At 37.6% G+C, this 10,698-nt stretch overlaps 1 protein-coding gene across 6 annotated transcripts; it reads left to right on the top strand.

Annotated features, from left to right (window-relative positions):
* LOC109223519 (probable protein phosphatase 2C 76) lies at window positions 2,038–9,829 on the top strand. 6 transcript variants are annotated; one of them, XM_019387872.1, is made up of 10 exons: window positions 2,038–2,142; window positions 2,948–3,010; window positions 3,122–3,247; window positions 4,441–4,568; window positions 5,450–5,548; window positions 6,114–6,272; window positions 6,795–6,881; window positions 7,901–7,992; window positions 8,952–9,026; window positions 9,295–9,829. In XM_019387872.1, the coding sequence occupies exons 2-10, from the start codon at window positions 2,988–2,990 to the stop codon at window positions 9,451–9,453; spliced, it is 948 nt and encodes a 315-aa protein (XP_019243417.1). In that variant the 5' UTR covers window positions 2,038–2,142; window positions 2,948–2,987; the 3' UTR covers window positions 9,454–9,829. The 6 variants fall into 6 exon arrangements, with proteins under 6 accessions (XP_019243417.1, XP_019243414.1, XP_019243416.1 ...); XM_019387871.1 differs by adding an exon at window positions 2,579–2,643 and having other exon boundaries at window positions 2,066–2,142; window positions 2,948–3,247; XM_019387874.1 differs by lacking the exon at window positions 2,038–2,142 and adding an exon at window positions 2,161–2,643 and having other exon boundaries at window positions 3,133–3,247.

Raw genomic sequence — 10,698 nt, 5'->3', positions numbered from 1 at the left:
AGGTGAAAGTTAAGAGAGATGAGCAGAAGTTCATGGTCCGCATGTCCTTTAATACGAAGATAACATGAGATTCCTCTCTCATTATTTCGGGACAACAACAACAACAACAACAAGCCAGTGCAATCCCACTCAGTAGAGGAAAGCTCTGAGAAAGAGCCATAACATAACCGGCGAGGACACTGCCGTGTGACCTTACGGTCACGGGCTTTAACATGGGAAATAGAGTTGAAGAAAGACGAAGAAAAGAAATGAGTTAAAGGCTGTTGAAGAATGATTGAATGAAGTTTTGGTATAAGAAAGCTTCCATTTATAGAAAGGTGGCAGCATAACCGACGGCGCAATCAATGTCTTTGGAAAACGTATCAATAGGCGCAGTCAATGCTTTTTGGGAGACGGATCGACGGCGATATTATCGCTTTGAGAAAATAAACCGGCGCTACATTGAATGCTTCTAGAAAAGATGTACCGATGGGACGTCTCAATTATCACAATAGCTTACGTCATAAGCATGACATCATCACAAGAGGCTCGAGGAGATCATTGTCGAAATCGTTTTTTAGCATTTTAATCTAAGAAACGCGGGGACTATCTGTATACGGTAAAAATCAGAGGGTCCGATTTTGTGATCATTAAGGCACCTCGTAAAGACCGCCCCCAGAAGGCTCGAAGTTCGGCTCGGGGTTCGACCCCGAGGGTTCCTAACATTCGACCTCAAGACAGTGCAAATCGATGATTATCATGAAAAAGCGGGAAGTTCCCAAGGCATATGACCAAAGCTGACAAAACCTGCAAGAGAAGCCCTAGTCTGCATCAAACTAGCAAATAGTTGTACTAGCTATATTTCTTTGTAATAAATGCATTTGCACCATGTTGAGATTTCCCCTCATATATAAAGGGGATCCTTGTCATTTTGTAAGGACAAGATACAACACACAATAGTGAATACAAGAACATTCTCTGCTCTCTAACTTAAACACATTCTCCCTTGATTCTATTATTTACATTTATTGCTTACATTTGTTGTGTTCTATTAATTATTTTTCATTTATTGCTCATTATTGATCATAAAGAGCCTTCATCAAAGCTCTCAAAACTGTTAGTCCTTTACCGGCCGTCCCTAATTTAGTATTGAGCTCGACCTCGAGGCCTCGTATAACCAGGCTCGAGGCCCCGATTCTCAGCCACTCGGTTTGCTTAAACATACAGTTCTTGAGTTCTTATCTTATTTTCTAGTCTCACACTTAGCATCTATTGCCAAACAACTAGCATAAAAACAGATCATGTATTTTTAGAACCACAAAATCAAATCTAATTGCTATTACCATTCTCAAGGTAAACAAAACTCTTGACCTCAAACAAAAAATTTGAAGCAATTGACCACCAAAACCAGCGAGCCTTCCTTGTCTAGGTGGTGTCACCTCTTTCTGATTATACAAATAATCTGATTTTGCCTATGTTTATATATGTCAATTTAATAAATCTTTCCGATGACACCCCTTTCGATAAGGTGGCTCTGCCCCTGATTGTATTGTATTGTTACTTTAAATATAATGTTTGGTTTGATTGTTACTTAAATCTTATTGCATTGTATCGTTAAATCGGTCGTTACGTGACGACGAAAAATGTTACTTTATGGAACGACAAATTTAATGTGGTGGTGTTATTATCTTGTTTTTTCCTCTCATCTTGCCCTTCTTTATTATTAAATAATTATATTTTATCATTTATGTAGCTATTTTGTATAATAATTTTATCCCATATTTTTTTAATAATATTATAATTTTATTTTTTATATTATTAATGTATTACATCATAAAATAATGACAAACAATAATATTTATCAAATATTATATTTATCAAACAATATATAGTAAAAGTTTGGCCAAACAGATCCATTTTCAGTATACACAAAGAGGCATGGAAATACATATCCCAATCGCCCTCTCCACGTAAGCTCGTAAATGTAAAATTATTTTAGTACTAAGAAAGAGTAATAAATCTATTGGATCTGGCATTTCAATAAATGGTGGGTCCAAAGCACAGAGGATTATAAGCATGTAAAGTGGATGCATGTGGAACGCCACGTTGCCATTCTCTCTTCGGTGACAAGCTTCAAACGCCAGGCGTCTCTCTCGTATCTGAGTGAGTTTCTCTCTCTCTCCTCCGCCACTTCACAACAAACACATTCACTCATTTTCACATACACACACACTACTCTCCTCTCTCCATATTATTATCATCATATTACTTTTTCTCTAGATTTTTAGGGTTTCCTGATTCTTCCTTTTCAGCTTTCTGGATTGAGAAAGCTTAAAAAAGGCTTCGATTCTTCTCTGTCTCTCCCTCTCTCTTTAATTTATCTCCGGATTAATTTTTCATTATTTTTTATATATTTAATTTGTGGATCGTGAAAAAAGTTGGAGCTGATTCGGTGAATCTGATTCCGGATATTCTACGATCTTCTGTGCTTGCTTTTTTTCATCATTCGATTCCGATTTCTGTAGACCTGAACCTGCATGTTTTACACAGATCGATCTGTTAATATTCAATTTTTTTTTTACCTTATCGTGGAATAAAGGCTGATTTATAGGATCTACTGTTCGAGTTATGTATTCGAGATTCACGGAATCTACTCTTTTGATTGTAAGATCAGATCCATCATGACTTTTTTATTTTATTCTCTCTTTCTGATCTTCTTACGAAGGAATTAATTGAAGTAGAGACGGTATATTTTTTTAAAACTGTATTTAATTCACCGAGAATGTGGGGAAATTGTTTAATTCTCTCTCTACTTGTAATTTCATTAAATGCTTAAACAATGTTTAGCAGTTAAAGTGATAGAAACGGTAATTAATAGCCTTTGAGCAATTGTTAGTTTTTTTTGCTATTAAATTTGTTTAATGGATTATCTGATGATCGTAGGTGCTGGTGTTTTTTTTTTTCTCAGGTTCAAGTTCCGGCAGTTAATGCGGCAAATTCAAATTTAGATGTTATGCAATAGCTGCGTAAGGTTTGTGGTTTTTCAAGCAGCACATATTGATAGACACATTGTGCAAAGGCAATTTATCAAACTCATTAAAAGTTTGAATGCAACTCGTAGCATAAGTTATTCTTGGAATAGTGTATATACAGCAAGGAGAACGATGATGGTGGATACTGGTGCAACTGCTAAAGGAGGACCTGTCGTTGATGTTTCACCGGAGAAGGATGATAATAATGGTGGTTTCGCTAGCGGAGGATGGAAGAGGTGATTCATTTTAGCAGATGTAATATTGTAATATTATATCCTCGAGATATGTATTGTTGCAAGATAACCAATAATAGTTTTACCTGATGGAGCATTCGTGGATCATAGACTTTGTCATGCAAAACACATAGCATTCTTCGTAGATTCCATTTAGCGTTCTTCTGGCTTATTGAGGTAGTAAGGCGCATACTTTGCACTGCACGGTGCTGATAAGCTCCATGAAGCTTTGTGACTGTGACATATCCTGACAATGTTTGACTTGACCATCCAGATGTCTAAGGCGATGAATGTGCAGCCCTTGTCGAAAATTAGTGTCCCTTAACATAACTCATGTTTTCCGACTTAGATATTAGCCTGCACTTGATGCCAAAAAAAAAAAAAGAAGTTAGCACAGGGTATGGGTGAGTGTGGAGAGTTGATATTCTGAAGTTTAATATTACTCTTACTTTCAAGAGTTTCCTCGACTAGATCATTCAAAAAAGCTGCTCCCTTGTTTGCCTTGTCTTTGTCGTAGTCGACAGCTTTGTCTCACAACTTTTACTCCTCCTGAGTACAGATGCATGATACTAATGTTTAACAGGCTTGCAACATCAATATTCTACTTATTGATGGAAGAACAGATGGTTTACATGTTAATTTTTCAGCCCTATGGGCTATGTCTTTTGAGATGTACAAAATTTTTTAACTTCTAGCAGAATATTGTGACAAAATCAACGAGAAGAGCTTAGGGATATCATATGCAGAAAACCGTTCAAAACTATTACTCCTATAAGATTTCCTTGGTGATAGAGAATTTGTGACCTTCACTTCTAAAAATGGCAAGCTTTCGTATGTTCTATTTTAACTCCTAATTTGGTGGAAAAGTAGAGTGTCTTAACTGCTTGTAGTATTGGTGATATTTTCTTCGGAGAGTGAACTTTTTCTCATGTATTTGCTTCTTTACCCTTGCCATACAAAGGGATGATGTTGATAAAGGTTTTGAGATTGAGTAGGTAAGTGTTATATGCTATGATGAAATTATATATGTTGTTCGTTGTGAGTTGACAAGATACATGTTTCATTTTTGTCACCATGTTTACTCTACATGTATAATAGATGTTCATTTGTATTTTGCTATGAGTAACTCATACTTGTTGTCAAAATTCGTTTGTAAAAATTGCTCATACTTATTTTTGTCCATTCCTACTTGGCAGTGAAGATGGAAGACTGAGTTGTGGTTATTCAAGCTTTAGAGGGAAAAGAGCCACCATGGAGGATTTTTATGACATTAAAACTTCCAAAGTTGATGGACAAACAGTTTGCTTATTTGGGATATTTGATGGTTAGAACTTGCCGATCATCCTTCAGCTTGGAACATGATTTAGGATTTACATAATGACTAATAAGTCAATCATTGCGAATCTTCTGGCTTGAAGCTTGTATTTGCCATGCCTAGTCTTTATATTAGTAGCTTAGTGTTTTGCGTGAATACGGGTTGGTGAGCTATTGTTTGCATGAACTGGTGAATCTAAGGGTCTGTTGTTTTACGGAACAAATAGTTATTTTCCTGAAAGCAGTTCTATTTTTGAAAACCAAAAGCTATTGATTTTATTGTGCGGGACAGAGCTGTTTTGTTTTCCAAAAAACAAAAAACTAGCCAGAAGTTTTTTTTCCCAAAGAAACTTATTTTAACACAGAACTTATTCTTCCATAACAAATGAAAATCCATATGTAAGATCTTATTGTCTTCCAAAATAAAACCATACAAATACTAAACCAACATCTGACTCCGGTTGAAATGCAAAGGCTACCTACAGTTCAAAATAGAGGGATGCTCTACTAGAATGGAATTGGTAGAACCTCAGACTAGGGAGAGTTTTGTACTCCTTTCTAAAATCACATATCCATCGATCTAACTGCTATAATTTTTTTTCCAGTGGGGGCTTTAGAGAGAGGCGGTCCTCAGCGAAAGACTAATAATGGCCTCCAAGTGGGGTTTCTGAAATTTATTTTCCATTTAGTTTCAGCTATTTGATTTCTCTTACTTGGCAGCTAGCTGAACAGTTCTCTAATCTAGAAACTGTTTCTATATTAGTCTCAAATATTTTATGAGCGTGTGACAACTTTGGTCTTTTCTGAGGTTGACTTTTATTTTCTTACATTTCTGCAGACTAGGTAGAATAAGCATTGCTCTTTTTTAATCATTATGTCATGTTACTGCAGGCCATGGTGGTTCCCGAGCAGCTGAGTTTCTGAAGAAACATCTCTTTGAGAATCTAATGAAACATCCAGAGTTCCCAACGAACGCCAAGTTGGCCATAAGTGAGTTCATATCTGTTGTCCTATGGATGCATTATATGGATCTCCACTTTTGTACTTTCTCAGTAGGCTCGAAATGTGCGATCCGTCCATTGAAGCTGACATATTGAGTTCATATCTGTTGTCCTATGGATGCAGAATATGAATCTCCACTTTTGTACTTTCTCAGTGGGCTCGAAATGTGCTATCTGTCCATTGAAGCTGACATATCTAAGTTTGACATATTTATGCTGTCATAACATCTAAAATGTGTCGCACATGACAATGACAAGGGCAAAGTACTTGAGCAACACATCAGTTCAAGCATTCTGAAACTTAGAAACTTTTCTCTCTCTCTCCTCTCTCCTCTCTCCTCTCTCTCTCTCTCTCTCTCTGTGTGTGTGTGTGTGCGTGTGTGTTTGTGTGTGCGCGCGCGCGTGTGTCTTCTGTCTGTCTCTCTTTGAATTCTATTACTTCTGAAGTTGTAGCTGTGTGTCCAATTCATGATTATCTTCACTGGGACAAAGGGGCGTGCGACTCTATTTTGCTCATGACATTAAGTTTGTGGACTACTTTCATCATATTGCAGGTGAAACATATCAACAAACAGACATGGACTTCTTAGATTCTGAAAAAGATACCTTCCGAGATGATGGTTCCACTGCTTCAACAGCAGTTCTAGTTGGTAACCATCTCTATGTTGCCAATGTTGGAGATTCACGGACTATAATATCGAAGGGCGGAAAAGGTAACATCAGATTGCTAACAGCTTAAAAAGTTCTGGAATTTGATAATAGAAATAGTAGCAGATAGTTTCAGCAGCCACCAGGGGTGAGGACTGAGGAATGATCCTTTTTTTATTGTATAGGTATCTCTACTTCATGTAAAAATGTGATACCGGAGGGCTCGCTAGATCATGTGATTTCTATAAATGCGAAATTTCATTTCTTTTAAAGCAGGCATTACCATGTAAAACCAGATAACAACTAAGCAAGTTAGTACAGTTACGTAGGTTTTTCCCGTTTTGTGATATACAAAAGTGGAAGTGATAGTATAGCTGGAAATTGAAGCAATAAATACTTGGTATCCTCCATGGTCCTGAAGTTCTGTTATTTTCTTATGCCTTATGCTCTATATTATATGGTAATATTTCTCTCATATGTTATAATTAATAGCTTATCGTCACTCTCTTGTCATTTTGTAGCCTAAAATCTTGAGACAACTAGCATCTTGGCTAGACACTTAATTAATTCAGTTTCATGCTTGACAGCAATTGCTCTTTCTGAGGATCATAAGCCCAATCGAACTGATGAGAGGAAGAGAATTGAAAGTGCCGGAGGTGTTGTGATGTGGGCTGGTAAGCAATTTTCTCTGCCTATAAGGCATTGCTCAAATTTGGGTTGCTTGCCTGGTAATTAATAGTTCCAACTTGTGGGTTGTCCTGTCAGAAATGGGCCATCGTAGTGAATTTTCTGATGCTTTAAGAGAATGTGTTTTGTCATCAATTAGTCATCTGATACAAAGACTCAACTTGCATGTCCTCCATTTGTTTTGCATTGATGTAATTCATTGTGGTGCAGACAGTTGTGAAAGGGAAGATTTTTAGGCTACATGGATGTAATTGTAGAGGTTTAAAATGTCTGCAAACCGTGGAGAATGGAAGAAAGAAGCTAAAGGAAGGAGACTTCACTGTTGTCATAAAGTTTGGCTTGAGTTTTTCGGTAGTTCTCCAGTTTTGTCGTACGATTCTTTAGGTGGTAAATTGGGTAGAGTGTTATAGGTCGTCATGGAATCAAGTTACTCTTATAATATTGTTAAAATGTTGATGCATGTGTGCATGCTACAACTATGAGATGTTTAGCGCGTGGGAGTGGAGCAGGTGTCCATCTGGAAATAGATGCCTTGCCTATGTGGATGTCCACTTGCATGCATCTAACTAACTATTTGTTTTATTGGAATAAAGAAGCTAGCGGAAGGAGACTTCATTGTTGTCATAAAGTTTGACTTGAATTTTTCGGTAATCCTCCAGTTTATTCTTACATTTCTGTTAGTGGTAGATTGGGCAGAGTGGTATAGGTCATGTGGGAATCAAGTTACGCTTATACTTGTATTAAAATATGGTTGCACGTGTACATGCTACACTTCCATCTTGAAATTGATGTTTTGCATGTGTGGTAATGTCCACTTGCATCCATCTAACGAACTATTTGTTTTCTTGGAAAACCGTATTTACTGCTGGATTAACCTAATGTTCTCACATTTAATGAACGTCTTATTTGGTGAGTGGACCCTTGCTGTTGTCATATTTGTTGCATGAGCTTTTGTATAATCTCTGCGTTAAAACACCATTTATGCTTTCTGTTTCTGTATTATCAGGTACCTGGAGAGTTGGTGGTGTATTAGCAATGTCACGTGCATTTGGCAACCGTATGTTGAAGCAATTTGTTGTGGCTGAACCTGAGATTCAGGTAGATTTATCTATTATCTATTTTTTTTGCTACTTTAGATGTGTAAAAATGAAAGTCATAGTGGCTGGAGGACTTGCGATACTTTGCTCCCCCACCCAACCAAAAAAGAATATACTTGCTGGGCAATTGGATTAGTAGGATGCCCTGTCCCATCTGGCAAGACCTGCAGCCTACCTGCAAGCAGTTTCTGTACTGCAATATTTTTAGGTTTCATGCACTGGCATGGATTGTAGCCTATATGAGGTGCAGGTCAGTGCATGTGCTCTAAGGGATTGTTAAGAGTTTAGATAACTGGGATGTATGTGACTTATGCCCAACACTTGCACTTCATGAACAATTAATCTAGCGCCGTCGTCTTCGCTAAAGCCCTGTGTGTATGAGTTATGCATGATAATTTCTTGTCTTATTTGGCTATAATAGATAGATGTTTTAATTTTATTATATTTCTATTCAAAGAGGACTTGACTACTTTGCTTGTGCGGAAAATCTTCAATTTCCTTTTTTTTTGGGGCTACAGAAGCAGCAGCTTCCTAATGAACAGTTAATAGAAATTGTCAGAAAATCTTCATTTTCCTTTTTTTTGGGGGGCTACAGAAGCAGCAGCTTCCTAATGAACAGTTAATACAAATTGTCATTTCCACATCTTCGGTATCTTTTTTCAGTTGCCAGGGCTAGTATCCGACACACGCCCTTTTTAACAGTCTAGTCTTAGTGAAGTTGGCCTGTAAAGAATTAGTACCAAGAACGATGTACTTTTAAGGAATAAAACAATTAGACCAATTGGGTTATGGGAGGATAGAGGGGAGAAGGGCTGCTAAGTTGGACGGATTTACTTATGAAACTATAGAGTTGGAAAGGGATGCTATGTTGGACGGATTTACTTATGAAACTAAAGAGTTGGAGCCTTGAAGGCATTTGATATTTATCATGGTCATTTATCATCTCTCTATATGTTTCAGGATCAAGAGATTGATGAGGAAATAGAACTACTCGTGCTTGCCAGCGATGGGCTCTGGGATGTTGTACCAAATGAGGTAAATCCTGTGCGTGTCGGCACGCTTGCTTGCTCTTTTCTTCCTTCCATATCTTTTTTCCCCTCGGAATCGCGCTGTTTCCAGTCTTCCTGGCCTCCTTTCGGTGGTAACTTGAAGATTTTTTGGCTATATCACAGCATTCTGACAGATTACTTTAATTGTTGTGAGAACTCAAAGCCTGAACTTCTAGACTGGCTTCTCTTTTGTGGGTGATCTCTTTAGATATCAGTGTTTTCTCATTTAGGTGCTGATTTTTGTCTTCCTTTAGGATGCTATTTCACTTGCACAAGCAGAAGAAGAACCAGAAGCAGCTGCTAGGAAGCTAACAGAAACTGCATTTACTCGGGGTAGTGCTGACAATATTACCTGCATAGTGGTGAAGTTTCACCACAAGAAGGTTGAACCAGAGGGGAGCCAGCAAGGTTGAAGAATTTGTTGATGCTGCATCTGCCTTTTCCTGGTGGAAGGCTGCTTCAATGCGACGATGCCAGTGCAAGTTGCTGACGATAGCATCAACAGGGGCTGTCATTTTTTCATTCATTTCTTTGCGTTGTTTTTCCCCGTCATCCTGTTTAACTGTTGTATTTAAGGTGTCTGCGTTTGTGCGACTGCTTTCTCCTTTTCTGTAGAGGTATTGTCTGGATAAACTTTACTGTGAAACGTAGTTAAAAGTAAAAGAAAAAAAAACTTGGTAGTTCTACTTTAAGTACTACCTGGCTGCATGGAGCCATTGAAGGATTTCCATGCATCCCTTATGATTTGCCATGTTTCCTTTCACAGAAAGATGATTTGATGAATGACTACTTACTAGTGTTTCGAAGTGATTGGATGTGTATCGATAACCTCAGTTTTAAACCAAGTTGGTAAATGACCGCCTTCAGGTGGGTGACATACTGTCCTGCCAGAGGAAGGGAGGTGCCGGAAGTGTAGCGTGTGGAGTATGCAGCATTGTTTACTATCGTAGAGTGTAGTTGTGAAGGAAACAAAAAGCTCTTACAATATATGCGTGCAGTGTTCATGCTAAGATATATATGCACGAGCGTGTGCTTTTATGTAGTGAGTTTATGTCAAAAGTTATTTTCAGTTCGAAACCAAGTCAAACCCAGCAATCCTGAAATTAAAGTATTCCCGTGTAACTCTGGATGAGTTTCTGTTGCACCGGTAAAAATACACCATGGGAGTTCATCTTTTTATCTTTTTGATGCTTGAATATGTCCTGGATGAGTGAAGTGAAAATCGAGTGACTTTGGAGTTGGAGTGCAGGAATTTGGCTTGCCTTACGACATTGAGTCAAATCAAAATAGTTCACAGTGTTAGACGATCATAATTGCTGTAAGTCAACCTAGCAACCAATATGTGCATAAGAGGAGATTTTTATAGTAATTGAAAATAGATTAGATTCTTCTGTACCACCTTGAACTCAACGAGCAGCTTATAAATGATAAATTTAATTCTACCGCGGTTGAAATATGGACATCTAGGTAAATCATATTTGACACTTGATCTCGTTCATATTTGACACTTGTTGCTCCATGCAGTAAGCTGTCGAATGGAATATATTCTCTATGTTTATACATGTACTAGTCTTAGAGTACGCGCATTGCGCGTGTATCTCGTCTTAATAAGTACACTATTTTAAAAATTACGTTAATATTACATTAACGAATAGTCT

This window comes from Nicotiana attenuata, chromosome 3 (genome assembly GCF_001879085.1).
Source record: "Nicotiana attenuata strain UT chromosome 3, NIATTr2, whole genome shotgun sequence".
In the NCBI taxonomy this organism is placed as follows: Eukaryota; Viridiplantae; Streptophyta; class Magnoliopsida; order Solanales; family Solanaceae; genus Nicotiana; species Nicotiana attenuata.
Note: the sequence above shows the minus strand (reverse complement) of the source record. Positions and strands in the feature narration are given on the sequence as shown.

Coding starts and splice junctions, on each gene's coding strand:
- LOC109223519 (XM_019387869.1), top strand. CDS start 2,988: ATGTTATGCAATAGCTGCGTAAGGTTTGTGGTTTTTCAAGCAGCACAT. Junction 6,882..7,900: donor AGGTGTTGTGATGTGGGCTG/GTAAGCAATTTT, acceptor CTGTATTATCAG/GTACCTGGAGAGTTGGTGGT. Junction 9,027..9,294: donor GGGATGTTGTACCAAATGAG/GTAAATCCTGTG, acceptor GTCTTCCTTTAG/GATGCTATTTCACTTGCACA.